The sequence below is a fragment of the Lepus europaeus genome, chromosome 6 (genome assembly GCF_033115175.1).
Source record: "Lepus europaeus isolate LE1 chromosome 6, mLepTim1.pri, whole genome shotgun sequence".
Classification (NCBI taxonomy): Eukaryota; Metazoa; Chordata; class Mammalia; order Lagomorpha; family Leporidae; genus Lepus; species Lepus europaeus.
The window spans coordinates 57,427,772-57,443,199 of NC_084832.1; the positions used below are offsets into that span (position 1 = coordinate 57,427,772).

General features: G+C 36.9%; 1 protein-coding gene across 2 annotated transcripts in view; it reads right to left on the minus strand.

The window, feature by feature from the left end:
- Positions 1 to 301: 301 nt before the first annotated feature.
- Positions 302 to 15,428, minus strand: part of CCDC122 (coiled-coil domain containing 122) — a 48,445-nt gene continuing 33,318 nt past the window's right edge. For both annotated transcript variants that reach the window (XM_062194143.1, XM_062194142.1), the window contains exon 5: positions 302 to 800. In XM_062194143.1, the coding sequence (XP_062050127.1) occupies positions 651 to 800 (150 nt within the window). In that variant the 3' untranslated portion in view covers positions 302 to 650. The remainder of the gene's footprint in view (positions 801 to 15,428) is intronic.

Genomic DNA, 15,428 nt, shown 5'->3' on the forward strand with positions numbered 1-15,428 from the left:
TAGATTTGTCTTCCATGATGTTATAACTTTAGTCACAGAATAGGAAGAAAGAATTTATAGAAAGAAAAGTGAACAAAAAATTTTACACATTGCAACAGTCTAAAATCTTATTTGATAACAAAGAAAAATGATTGTTACCATCTGAATAAAAGAAAACTGAGTAAAATATCTGAAGCTTTGAACATATAACACAACTGCTGAAAGTATCAGTATTTATGGGCTACTGTGAAGGCAGTTGTAAAAAAACAAAATTCGAATAAAAAGTCTAAAACAACTATTTTTAATATCTTAGTTTGAGCCATTGAAAATTCAAGTGTTTCTTCTTTGTTTTTAACTTCTTAGGGTAGTGAATCCAACATGGTTATAAACAGGGACTCATTTTACATTTCATACATTCAAAATATTCATCTAGACTCTTCCAGTATTCTTCTGTAAGCATGCTTCTTTTCTATCCACTGCTCCCCACTGTAGGGTTGGAGGGTACTTTAATAAATGGGTAACTGGTTTAAACTAAGAAAATATATCTGTCATTAAGATGGGCTCTGATTGATGATGGATGATGGTTGTTTAAAGTTCAAAGGATTTCATCAACATTCTGTCCCATATTTATTGTTGGCATAGTCTGTGCTCTACATTGTCCTCTGGCAATGCTATTCTTGCATCCCAACACGTTTTCTTAGTTCAGCTGCAGTTTTTTCAAGTTGTTGAATGTTCCATTGCCATTGTCTTCTATTTGATTGAAGCTTGTTCACCTGACAGTGCAGACGCTTAAGAATTGCATCATATCTCTTATGTTGTACCTGTAAAAAGTATACAATCAACAGTGCTTATGAAAGATACATAGTAAACACCCATAAAGGATATTTTGCTTAAAGAGGAAATCACTTGATTAGAAACTATTCACTGCAAATAATGATATAAATATAAACAATAATTACATGATAACTAGTTTTTCAACACTTACAACATGTTAGATACTGTGCTGAGGACTTTCTACATATAATTAAATTCATACATAACAACTCATGATGTGGGTATTATTTTTGTGTGAAGAAATTAAAAATCGAAGAGTTTATGTAATTTGGTCAAATTTTCATATCTAGCAAGTGATGGTGTTTGGAGTTTGAATCCAAATGAAACATCCAGGATGAAGTACCTTATATTTGTCAAGGCACTTGCCAGTGTTAAACGAAATTTGTGCTGAGGTCACCCTAATTTGTGTTCCTAAGCAACAACTGTCACTTAATAAACTAACTTGAAGCCCAATTTGGGAGTATATTTTATAACAAAGTAGCTGAGCCTCAGTCAATTACAGAAGCTGAGCCTGAATCACAGCATTCAGTCAACTGACCACACCGTGTTCAAAAAGGGCAAGTGCTTTGCTGCAACCAACCAGGCTGTTCCTGTGCTTCGCTCTGTTTTCTGCCTATAAATGTTGCATGCCCACATTGTGAAGTGGCACTTTCTGGACCTCTATTGGGTCCAAAGGCTGCTTGATTAGTGAATCATTCTTTGTTCAAACTCTTAAACTTGTTGGAAATTTTTCTTTGAACATGATTTAAGAGAAATGGTTTCATTTCCTATATCCAGTTAGTCACTAAAACACGGATCCATAGGTGTAAAAGATGTAGGAGATCATGGAGCCCATTTCCTCACCTTTAAGTAAATTAGTATTTCTGTTGAACTTGGAGGTTATGAAACACCGAGAGAAATACAAGAATTTTGGTGTCGGTCCCCAAGAAAGCAAAACAGCCAGAACCCCTACTGATGTTAGTGTTGGTTATACGAAGAACTACCCATTTAAAAAAAATAGCATTATTGATATATAATCAACATACCATATGATCTACTTTGAATGTATTCAAATTAATGTGTTTTTTGAGTGAATTCAGAGTTGTGCAAATCATCATCAGAATTAATTTTAGAGCATTTTTGTCACCCCTAGAAGAATCTCAGTACCATTTGTAGCCACTCCCCACTCCCCTACCTCCAGCCTTGGCTACTTCCTCTTTCTATACCTTTGCTCATGGACTAGCATCTTTTGTTTAGCACAATGTTTTCAAGGGCTATCCATGGATTCCTTTTGATTATCAGATAAAAACACATTATACTATGTACCACAATTTAATTGCCAGTGCATCAGTTGATGGACACCTGAGTTATTTCCATTCTTTGGGTATTGTGAATGATGCTGCTTTAAGCATTTGTTTGCAAGTTTTTATGTGGATGTATGTTTTCACATCTCTTGGGGACATGGCTAGGAGTAGAATTACTGGGTCATATGATAACTCCATGGTTTATCATTTGAAGAATTTCCAGACTGTTTTCCAAAATGACTGTATCATTTTACTTTCATACCAATAATGTGTAACAGTTCCAATTCTTCCCATCCTCAAAAGTAATTATTTTTATCATGGCCATCCTTGTAGATGTGAAGTGGTCCCTCATTGTAGTAAAATACTTGCTTTTAAATGAACTGATAAAGTGATAGGATAGCAGGGCTGGAAAAATTACCTATTCATTCTTATATCTGTTTTCGGAGTTCTCTAGCATGTCAGGTAGGTGGTTCAAAGTCAATTCAAAGGATTCAATTGTCAAAATACAAATTCACCAAGCATATCAAAATAACTGATTTGCCAAACATAAATTTATAGCTTAAGAGGGCTGGAGGGTTCGTGGAACCTTAAGATTCTGTGCTCAACCTGTCTCCTCTCTACTATTCAGCTAGCTTTCTTTCTTTCTGAGGCTGACATTATGCTGTATGAGAATCTCCTCCCTGCCTAGCAAAGATTTCTTTGTTCCCCCAGTTCCTTCCTGAACTCAGGGATTCTTTACCTTGATTGTGCCATGGAAACTTCTGACAGTATAGTGAATACCATAGAGTCTTTCATGAAATAATTTTTTATATATAAAATACAAACTGGGGCCGGCGCCGTGGCTTACTAGGCTAATCCTCCGCCTGCGGCACCAGCACCCCGGGTTCTAGCCCCAGTTGGGGCGCCGGATTCTGTCCAAGTTGCTCCTCTTCCAGGCCAGCTCTCTGCTGTGGCCCGGGAGGGCAGTGGAGGATGGCCTAAGTGCTTGGGCCCTGCACCCGCATGGGAGACCAGGAGGAAGCACCTGGCTCCTAGCTTCGGAACTGCACAGCACCAGCTGTAGCGGCCATTTTGGGGGTGAACCAACGGAAAAAGGAAGACCTTTCTCTCTGTCTCTGTCTCTCTGTCTCACTGACTCTGCCTGTCAAAAAAAAAAAAATACAAACTGGATTGCAAAGGAAATCAATTATATGGAAACACAGCTCTGTAGCAGCTGCAGAAGCAGTGGAAGAGTTAGTCTAAGCATTTCAAAATACTATTATAAAAAAAGTGGAAACTTGTAAACTCATACTTCACATAAATTGCTATAAGCTTTTTAAGTGTTTTTAAGTTTTCAGCTTTTATTAATTGTGAAAATTCAGACGATGTATTCAAATTGATGAACGAGGCCTGTTGATATGCTGGCAAACAGAAAATTACTTTAAATAGAAAGCTAGTATAAGCTAAAATATATTACATAATGAAAGTACATGTATATTCAAGAGATTTTTTTATACATTGAATATATCCAAGAAGATATATATTCATTTACACATTGTCTCCATTGTATATATGAGGGCATTTCAAAGTTTTTGGAAAAGGCATTAAAAGATACTTTTATTTTGGTGCAAAAATTTTGAAATCTACTAAATATACATTTTCTTTGAACTTTTGGAAGACCCCTCATATATACCAGTATATATATCAACTGATTTTCTGTATAGTTTTATCAATTACCCAAAAAGTTTAAGACCTCTAATATGATTATAGATGTGTCTCTTTTTCTCTTTAGCTCCGTTAGTTTTAGCTTATCTATTTTGAAGCTCTGTTACTAGGTAAGCATATTTAGAATGGTTATTTCTTCTTGGTAAATTGATTAATCTTCTTAAATTGTTAGTAGACTATATGTTGAAATTGACTTGATATTAATATAACCATTCCAACTTTCTTAAGATTGGTGTCTTCATAGTTTATTTTTGTCTATCTTTCTACTTTTGAGTATCTGTATCTTTATTTTAAAAGTGCCTTGTGAAGAGGTTATGCTTGAAACTTAAAAAAAAAAAAGGCTGATAATCTCTCCCTTTTAACTTGAGTGTTTAGGTCATTTACATTTAATGTAACTACTGATATTTTTGAGGTTAAATCTACTACAATATTTGTCTTTAATTAGTGTCTTTTGTCTTTCCTGTTTCTGTCCTTTTCTGTCTTCTTTCAGGCAAATTAAGTATTTTTTGTTGTTGTTCTATTTAATTTATTCTTTGTTTTCTAGCTATATTTATACCTATATGCATTTTTCCAAGAAGTTTCTCTAGACACTATTAGTAAGAGCCAAGATATGGAATTAACTGAAATACCCATATACACAATAAAATATTATTATGCCATAAAGGGTTGAAATCCTGTCATTTGTAACAACATGAATGGACCTAAAGGACACCAAGTTAAGTGAAATAGGCCAGGCACAGAAAGACAAATACCACATGATTTCACTCATAAGTGGAAACTAAAATGTTGATCTGTAAGACGTTGAGAGTAGAACAGAAATGACCAGAGACTGGAGAGAGTATGAAAGAAGGTAGATGGGGCCGGCGCCACGGCTCACTAGGCTAATCTCCGTATGCGGCACCAGCACCCTGGGTTCTAGTCCCAGTTGCTCCTCTTCCAGTCCAGCTCTCTGCTGTGGCCCGGGAAGGCAGTGGAGGATGGCCCAAATGCTTGGGTCCTGCACCCACATGGGAGACCAGGAGGAAGCACCTGGCTCCTGGCTTCGGGCCGGCCACCCGTAGTGGCCATTTGGGGGGTGAACCAAGGGAAGGAAGACCTTTCTTTCTTTCTTTTTTTTTTTTTACAGGCAGAGTGGACAGTGAGAGAGAGAGACAGAGAGAAAGGTCTTCCTTTTGCCGTTGCACCACGCTGATCCGATGGCAGGAGCCAGGTGCTTCCTCCTGGTCTCCCATGGGGTGCAGGGCCCAAGCATTTGGGCCATCCTCCACTGCACTCCCGGGCCACAGCAGAGAGCTGGCCTGGAAGAGGGGCAACTGGGACAGAATCTGGCACCCCGACTGGGACTAGAACCCGGTGTGCCAGTGCCACAAGGCGGAGGATTAGCCTATTGAGCCGCGGCGCCAGCCAGGAAGACCTTTCTCTCTGTCTCTCTCTCTCACTGTCTATAACTCTTTCTCGTCCCTCTCTTTCACTCGCAAAAAAAAAAAAAAAAAAAGTAGATGGGTGAGGTTGTCTAAAGAGAACCATGTCACAGCTGTATAGGAAAAGTAAGTTCTGATGTTCTATTGCTTAGTAGGGTGACTATAGCTAACAATAATGCATTTTATATTTCAAAATACCTAAAAGAGAGGATTTGCATTTTCTCACCAGAAATAAATGATAATGTTTAAAGTGATGGATACAGTGATCACTCTGATTTTATTATATAATGCCTACATAAATCAAAAGATTACACTGTACCCTTAATATGTACAATTATTATATCAATCAGAAACTCTAAAAAAGGTTAAAAAGTTAACCAGAATTTCAATATGTATTCTTTTTTAAAAAACATTTTATTGAAATACAATATGCATACCATGAAATTAATATACATAGCTATATACCAAATGATATTGATACCCATCCAATTTTTATACTCTATATATTAACTACCACAAATAAGAGAAAGCATGCAGTCATTTGTCTTTTGGGTCTGGCTTATTTCACTTAGCATAATGATCTGGAGATCATTGCATACATTTCTTACAATTGTCAATATTTCATTCTTTTTTAATGTCTGAGTAATATCCCATCGTGTATATATATCACATTGTCATCAGTTGATGGACATTAAGGTTGCTTCTATATCTTAGCTATTGTGAATTGAGCTGCTATAAAGATGGGAGTGTAGGTCACTTTTCATATACTGTTTTCATTTCCTTTGGATACATTTTCAGGAGTGAGGTAGTTTTCTAAGGAAAATCCATACTATTTTCCATAATGGAGTTACTAATTTGCATTCCTACTAACAGTGCATTAGGCTACCTTTTTCTCCACATCCTCACTAGCATTTGTTATTTTTCATTTTTGGATCATAGCCATTCTAACTGGAGTGAAGTTATATCTAATTGTGTCTTTTATTTGCATTTTGATCCTGAGCATCTTTTCATGTGTCTGTTGGCCATGTGGATTCCGTCCTCTGAAAAATACCTGTTTAGGGCCAACATGCTGCTATCCCATATGGGTGCCAGTTCAAGTCCTGGCTGCTCCACTTCTGATCCAGCTCCCTGCTATCAGCTTGGGAAAAGCAGTAGAAGATGGCTCAAATATTTAGGCCTCTGCCACACACGTAAGAGACCTAGATGAAATTCCTGGCTCCTACCTTTGCCTGGCCCAGCCCTAGCCATTGCAGCCATCTGTAAGGAGTGAACAAGTGGATGGAAGATCTCTCTTTCTCTCTCTGTAACTCTTTCAAATAAATAAATGAATCTTTTTTTTTAATATGTCTGTCCTTATTGTTTGCTCATTTCTTAACTGGATTGTTTGGTTAAGTTTATTGGAATCCTTTATACTCTGGATATTAATCCATGAAAATGCATAGTTTGCAAATGTTTTCTCTGATTCTGTTGGCTGACTCTGTTGGTTGTTTCCTTTACTGTACAGAAACTTCTTAGCTTAATGTAATCCCTATTGTCAATTTTTTGCTTTTATCACTTGTGCTTCAGGGGTCTTATCTGAGAAGTCTGCCTAGGCCAGTATCTTGCAGGATTTCCCATGTATTTTCCTCTAGTAATTTGATGGTTTCACCTTAGTTTAGATCCCTGATCCATTGTGAGTTGATTTTTTAATAGGGCATAAGGTAGGGGACTTGTTTAAAACTTCTGCATGTGGCAATCCAATTTTCCCAATATCATTTGTTGAAGGAACTGTCCTTTCTTCATGGAGTGATTTTAGCTTATTTATCACAGACTAGTTGGTTGAAGATGTTTGAAATATGTTCTGGGACTTCTATTCCATTCTATTGGTCTCCATGTCTATTTTTGTAGCATTACCAAGTTTTTTTGATTATCACTGCTCTGTAGTATGCCTTGAAATCTGGTATTGTGATACCTCTGGCTTTGTTTTTGTTGTATAAGAGTGCTTTAGCTATTCAGGATCTCCTGTGTTTCCATATACATATTTCAGCATTGCTTTTTCTATATCTGAGCGGAATGACCTTGGTATTTGGATTGGGATCACATTGAATCTGTAAACTGATTTGGGTAGTGTGAACATTTTGATGATATTAACTTTTCCAATGCATGAACATGGAGGAGTTTTCCAATTTTTTCTTTCTTCCTTCTCTTTCCTTAATGTCTTGTAATTTTCATTGTAGAAATCTTCCACCTTCTTGGTTAAATTTATCCCAACGTATTTATTTTTGTAGTTATTGTGAATGTGACTAATCTTACAAGTTCTTTTTCAGTCATAGTATTGTTGGTATATAAGAATGCTATTGATATTTTGTGTGTTGATTTTATATCCTGCTATTTTGCCAAATTATCTTATGAGTTCCAGTAATCTCTTAGGTCCCCTATGTAAGGGATCACGTCATTTGTAAACAGGGATAATTTGACTTCCTTCTTTCCAATTTGTATCTCTTTGATTTCTTTTTCTTCCTTAATGGTTCTGGCTAAAAATTCCAGAACTATATTGAATAATATAGTTGGTTGAATAATATGATTCCAAAACTATATCGAATAATATCAGCGCACCGCGCTGATCCTAAGCCAGGAGCCAGGTGCTTCTCCCAGTCTCCCATGGGGTGCAGGGCCCAAGCACTTGGGCCATCCTCCACTGTACTCCCGGGCCACAGCAGAGAGCTGGCCTGGAAGAGGGGCAACCGGGACAGAATCCGGTGCCCCAACTGGGACTAGAACCCAGTGTGCTGGCGCCGCAGGTGGAGGATTAGCCTATTGAGCCGTGGCGCCGGCTCCACAATCTATTTTCACTTAGCTTTATAATAACAGGATATTTTTTAAAAATTAAGAGAAAAAAAGAAATGCCTGTGTGTATCAGTTTTGCTGCAAATATAGCTTTGTAAAATTTAGCTTTATATCTGTCAAACGGTTAAGAATGGTATACTACTATAGTTTAAATGTATATATATAGCATAAAATCTACTGTTATTGTTTTTAAAGTAAATAATTAAGGAAAGAAGAAGACTAATTTATTTTCTCCTATATTCTTCATTTTCAGTTCCTTCCAATATTATTTCTTTCCAGCTTTAAGAACTTTCTTTAGCATTTCTTACAGTGAAAGGGAAAGTGACAGGATGGGGAGGGGGAGAGGTTTTTTGCATCTGCTGATTCACTCCCAAAATCCTTAACAAAATCTGGGGCTGGACCAGGCTAAAACCAGGAGATAGGAGACCCATCCAGGTCTCCCACATGGTAAGCAGGAACCCAAGTCTTGGTTCATTATCTGCTGCCTTCCCAGGCATATTAGCAGGGAATTGGATTGGAAATACAGTGGTCAAGACTTGAACCCACTTTCATACAGGAGGCATCTCAACCAGTAGCTTTACCCACTGCACCGCAATGCCTACCATAAAAATCTTTATCATTGTTCTTGTGTATTTAATGTGACTTTTTAAAGTCCTCTTTTAAGATTTTTTTCTTTATATTTGGTTTTCAGTAGCCTGACTATAATTCCCTAGGACTATTTTTCTCTATATTTATCCTGCCTGGAGTTTCTAAGTTTCTAAAATCTTGAATCTATCTCACCTCTCCTTCTTGGACTAATACTATGTGTCATTAATATAGTTCCACAGGTCATGTTTTCTTTATTTCTTTCATATTTTTCTCTGTTTTCTTGTTTTGTTGACTTCTATTGATCTGTCTTCATGCTTAGAAAAGATTTTGTCTTCTGTTGTATCTAATCTGCTGTTAATTTCACCAATACAGCTTTTTAATTCAACATTTTATTTGTTGTTCAGTTCTAATATTTCCATTGGGTTCTTTTAAAGGAATTTAAAAAATTCTTCTCTTTACTCACTGTATCTATGATTATATCCATAGTTTTCTGTTGAATGTTTAATGTATTTATCATAATTTTCAGTACTTGTCTAACAACTTCTGAGTCAACTATTGTTCGATTTTTATTGGTTAACTATGTTTCTAACTATGGGTAATACATTTTCTGTTTCTTCATAGGTCTAATAATGTTTTGTTATTAACTGAACATTGTGCACATATGGATTCTGCTATTTTTCCATTGAAAAATGCTGAGTTTTGTCCTAACAGTGAGTTAAGTTACTTGTGGATCGTCCTGAAATTGTGAGACTTTGTTTTACACTTGTTAGAGTCTATTTTAGTTTAGTCCTTAGATGGAGGTCTTGCCCTAAGTCCAGACTTGTCTTCTTAGTTCTGGATGTGGTCTTTACTCTTAAGGTTTGGCATTAGTGCAAAGTAGGCCGCTACCACTGGGTTGGTAGATGCTGAAATCTCTATTCAGCTCATCTATATTCTGCTATTTATCAATTTGCCCCTTGAAGAATTATCCACTATGCATATAGAGTTTAAGTTATAACCATGGATTTAAAGGAAGTTAATATGTAAATTTGGGGCTCCCAATAAGGCCAAACTTAGTATTTACCCTGTCAACCTCATGGGAAAGGAAAGGGAGGAAAATTCATAAAACAGTATAAACAGTATAAAATTCATAAAACAGTATATTTCAAATGTAAAACATTTTACTAGCTCTGTTCATAATTATTAAGAGAAGGTACTAAATAATAGAGTGTGAACCTTATGACATTTAATTCTACTTCTTGGTGCAAAGAGTGGATGTATTATCATGCTCATTATAACATTACTTTTAATAATTAAAAGCTGGAAACCATTTAAATTTTCAAAGGTACAGTGTGGTATGGTATTTAGTATATGTTAAAAAGAAGACCAATATGAAAAATATATGAGGCAGATTGTTGAGTAAGTAAACCAGTTATAAAATTACATGTATAGTACATCTATACACTACCACAGAGGAGCAGGTATAAGTGACTATGTGTGCCATCAGAAAGAAGTGAAGAATGATTAGAGAAAGTAATACAATAGGAGGTAGTATAAAAAATGTAGTCTTTCCTCTAATTTATATCTTAATATTTATCGGAGAGAGTGTATTCCTAAAATTGAAAACCTTTAAAAATAAAAGATTGGGAGAAACTGTGTCCAACAGATACAAAGTCACATCCTACTCTGTCACTTCTCATTAGTTGTAGAACTTCATAAAATGTATTGAAATTCTATTAATATGTGTTATTATCAGAACTTAAATAAACAGCCTTTATAAAGTGCTTGAAACACACAAGGCACCCAATATATAATATTAAATGACACTGAACATTTCTTCTTGTACTTTCTACAAAATAGAATAATCTGTTAACATGTTAACCTAGCTATCTATCTGAATAATTAAAAAAAAAAGTTTTATTTTGGGGCTGGCGCTGTGGCATAGCTGGTAAAGCTTTCGCCTGCAGTGCCAGCATCCCATATGGGTGCCAGTTTGAGACCTGGCTACTTCACTTCTGATCCAGCTCTCTGCTACAGCCTGGGAAAGCAGTAGAAGATGGCCCAAGTACTTGGGTCCCTGCACCCACGTGGGAGACCCGGAAGAAGCTCTTGGCTACATATCAGCCCAGTTCTGCCTGTTGCAGCCATTTTGGGAGTGAACCAGCGGATGGAAGATCTCCTCTCTCTTTCTGCTTCTGCTTCTACCTCTCTGTAATTCTGCCTCTCAAATCAATAAATAAACATTTTTTAAAAAGATTTATTTATTGATTTGAGAGGCAGAGTTACAGAAAGGGGGGGGGGAGAGGGAGGGAGGGAGACACACACACACACAGAGAGAGAGAGAGAGAGAGAGAGAGAGAGAGAGAGAGAGAGAGATCTCTCTTCTGGTTCACTCCCCAAAAGGCCATAGCTGGGCTGATCTGAAGCCAGGAACCAGGAGCTTCCTCCAGGTCTCTCATGTGGGTGTAGAGGCCCAAGTAGTCGAGCCATCTTCCAGTGCTTTTCCAGGTCATTAGCAGGGAGCTGGATTGGAAGTGGAATAGCCAGGACTCGAATCAGTGCCCAAATGGGATACCAGTGCCATAGGCAATGACTTTGCCCGCTATGCCACAGCACTGGTCCCTGAATAATTCTCATCCTGACGTTAGGTTATATTTTTCCACTTTGCTTCTTTGCATTTTTCTTTTAGAAATGGCTCCCAGTTGTGTAATCATTTCTGTTGCTGGTATCAATAAATAAGTGTATTTGTCAATTGTATAGCTGCATGTTCCACAGTACCAAGATAAATATGCTATGTGACCTCTAGTAGCTCTGAGAGTGCACCAAATTTGTTCTTATCCTTTTCTTTTGATCTCAGATTGTAGAACATTTAAGCAAAAGCAAGCCATCGATGCTTTCTTTACACAATGTCTTTTTCACAAAATATTACTTGCAGCACTCATAATTTGCTAAAAATGTCTTAACTGCTCCAATCTTCTCTTGGGTTTGACAAATAACTCTTTTACTGTGAACTAAAACCATGGATCGTTGCTTAATGATTTATATTTAAAGCTTTGTGGTTGTATCTGCTGCATTTTGCTTTCACAAGTTTTCATCAATGATTCATAACTTATCTTTATTCTCCTCTCTCTAACACTTAATCCCCTTCTTCCAAAATATATACAGACAAAATATATAAAGACATTTTAGAATAAATATTTAGAAATGCTTTTTTTATTCAGATCTAGCCTAAAAAATACTGAAAGCATTTATTTGACAGAAAAACACTGAAATTCAAAAGCCGGGGCCGGCGCCATGGCGTAGTGGGTAAAGCCAACACCAGCGGTGCCAGCGTTCCACATGGGCACCTGTTCAAATCCTGGCTGCTCCATTTCTGATCCTGCTCTCAATTGTGGCCAGAGAAAACAGTAGAAGATGGCCCAAGTCCTTGGGTCCCTGCACCCCCATGGGAGATCCAGAAAAAGATCCTGGCTCCTGGCTTTGGATCAGATCAGCTCTGGCCGTTGTGGCCATTTGAGGAGTGAACCAGTGGATGGAAGACCTCTTTCTCTGTCTCTCCCTCTCTCTATCTGTATCTATGCCTCTCAAGTAAATAGATAAATCTTTAAAAAAATTCAAAAGCCATCTCATTTTTTTCTGGACTACAAAATAGAAGAGCAATGTTAATATAAAGCTAAAATATGCAATGAAGCAAAGCATTGAAGAACAAAAGAATGCAAAAGATGATTCAAACTATACAAAAGACAAAATATAAACAGAAGAGATACCAAAAAAAATGACTCAAAAGAAGAAATAAATAATAGAATATTTTAGCATTTGAATTCATCCTCTTTCTAATACTGGTTGATTCAAGAAGGAAGTTACTCACATCTCCAACCAGTAAGTATAATTATTTTATAAAATGTTACATTCTCCAAACAATAGTGTGACTGTTTTATTCTCCAGTTTTACAATTTACTGTAGAGAATTTTTACTTTCTTAAATTTTTATTTTTTAACCATAACATTGTGACAGAATTGAGGAATACTTTAAAATGTATTAGAAACGATAGAATTAAAATTAAAATGCACAGAAATATCTTAACAGAGGTCTTCCTGTTTTGAAAGCTTTAAAAGCATTTATTAAACCTCAGGGAAAGAAGTTTTATGATGAAAACCATAAAAATGAGAAATTCTGAAAATCAATTTTGGTGACAGTTGCACATATGTGTAAATATGCTAAAACCCATTGAATTACATGTTTCAAATGGTGAATTGTATGGTATGTGAGTTAAATACTCATAAAGCTGTTTTTAAAAATTGGAATAGTGGTTGCCTGACAAAAGAAGCACAAAACTTTCTGGATATGATGGAGTCATAGAGACAAAGAGACTGTTTCTATCCATTGGTTTACTACTCAAAGGTTCGCAATGCCAGATCAATTCCACTAGTCCAGAATTCAATCTAGTTTCCCACATGGGTAACAGGGACCCAAGTACTTAAAACATCATCTGGGCCAGCCCTGCAGCTCACTAGGCTAATCCTCTGCCTGCGGTGCCGGCATGCTGGGTTCTAGTCCCGGTTGGGGAGCCGAATTCTGTCCCGGTTGCTCCTTTTCCAGTCCAGCTCTCTGCTGTAGCCCAGGAAGGCAGTGGAGGATGGCCCAGGTGCTTGGGTCCTATACCTGCATGGGAGACCAGAAGGAAGCACCTGGTTCCTGGCTTCGGATCGGTGCTGCGCGCCGGCCATAGCGGCCATTTGTGGAGTGAACCAACAGAAGGAAGACCTTTCTCTCTGTCTCTCTCTCTCACTGTCTAAATCTGCCTGTCAAAAACAAAACAAAACAAAACACAACCAACCAACCAAAAAATCATCTGCTGTTTCTGTTTCCCAAGGTGTACTTTTTTTTTTTTTTAAAGATTTATTTATTTTACTTGAAAGTCAGAGTTACACAGAGAGAGGAGAGGCAGAGAGAGAGAGAGAGAGAGAGGTCTTCCATCCGCTGGTTCACTCTCCAGCTGGGTCGGAAGTGGAGCAGCCTGGACTAAAACTGGCGCCCATATTACATCCCGGCACTGCATGTGATGGCTTTACCAGCTATGCAACTGCACTGACCTCTCCCAGGATGTAGGTTAAAAGGAATCTAAAATCTAAAGCAGGGCCAGGACTTAAACCCAGTCACTCTGATATGGAGTGTGGTTGTCCTAAGAGGCAACCGCTATACCAAAGGCCCATCCCTGTGTATTTATTCTTATGAGAAGCACACTTTGATTAAATGTTAGTATAAAAAAAATTCTCAAATTTCTTTTTAAAGTGCTTTTAGAAATTTACATTCTCATCATTAATGTATTAAAAGTGCTCCACATCTGACCAACTATAATATTGATAATTTGTTGGGATAAATATGAGATTTCATTGTGGTTTCCTTAATTTCTGTCGTTAATGAGTTAGTCATATTTTCCATTGCTTTTTGGATATTCATATTTCAAAAAATAAGTCTTCCCATACCGTTTACTCAATGTTTTACTCATTTTATATTTTCTTATATTTTTCTTATCAATTAAATGAGTTATAAATGTCTTCTACAAAACTGAATCTTGTTTTCTTTGTTATAAGGTATTTCCATAATCTAGAAACATTAAACATAATTAAAAGTAAAAATATTTGGTTGTAGAGTTTATGTTTTCTTTTTTATCTTTTAAAAGAAAGACTTCCCTAACACAAATTTTTAAGTTGTTCTCCTTCATCATCTTTAATGTTCTTACAAGTGTGTGTGTATGAGAGAAAGAGAGAAAAAGAAAGAAACAGAGAGATATGAGGGAGGAATCCAAATTCATTTCAGCCTTCTTTTTTTTTTCCATATGCCTTATTTTGCTTGCTCTATCTATATATGAATTATTTCTATTCTTTCTGTTTCATTAATCCTTCCTCCCTTACTTTTCTATCACTTGTAAATTATATTAATATTTAGTTTAATAATAAATCTTGATACCTAAAAGGGCAAAAATTTTAAACTCCTAGTGAACTATATGGTATAATCATGCTATTACAGAGAATTTGTAAAGGTGAGAAATTTTAATATTCAAATTTCTCAGGGACTCTTTTATTGTGTTCAAGTTAGTCACAAGCAAGTTGCGAGCAAGTTGAAATATGCATATTTTTCCAAATTAATGTCTTAAAGGTGAAAATTATTGGGGCTGGCGCTGTGGCGCAGTGGGTTAACACTCTGGCCTGAAGCGCTGGCATCCCATGTGGGCACCGGTTCACGGACCCGGCTGCTCCACTTCCAATCCAGCTCTCTGCTATGGCCTGGGAAAGCAGTAGAAGATGGCCCAACTCCTTGGGCCCCTGCACCGGTGTGGGAGACCCAGAAGAAGCTCCTGGCTCCTGGCTTTGGACTGGTGCAGCTCCAGCTGTTGTGGTCATCTGGGGAGTGAACCAGCAGATGGAAGACCTCTCTCTCTCTCTCTCTCTGCCTCTCCTCTCTCTGTGTAACTCTGACTTGCAAATAAAGAAATAAATCTTTAAAAAAAGAAAATTTTTAAAATTTTTTCTTGATAGCACTTTCTTTTCCATTTTTGTTCTCCATTCTTCTAAACAATAATGACTTCAGAAATCTACAGGTAGTACAACACTATGAATTTAGTTTCACTTTCAATTTTGCAAATTTGTTTTCATGGCTCTTGATAATTGGTAAAGATGAGATCAGAGAGGTTTAGAATGACAATTATATTTGCTATCTTTTGATCTGTTTTGAGTTATCTCTATTGTTGAGAATGGTCATCATCTTTGATTTTTATAGCCTTTGTACCCCAGCCATTAAAGTTTTTGGTAGA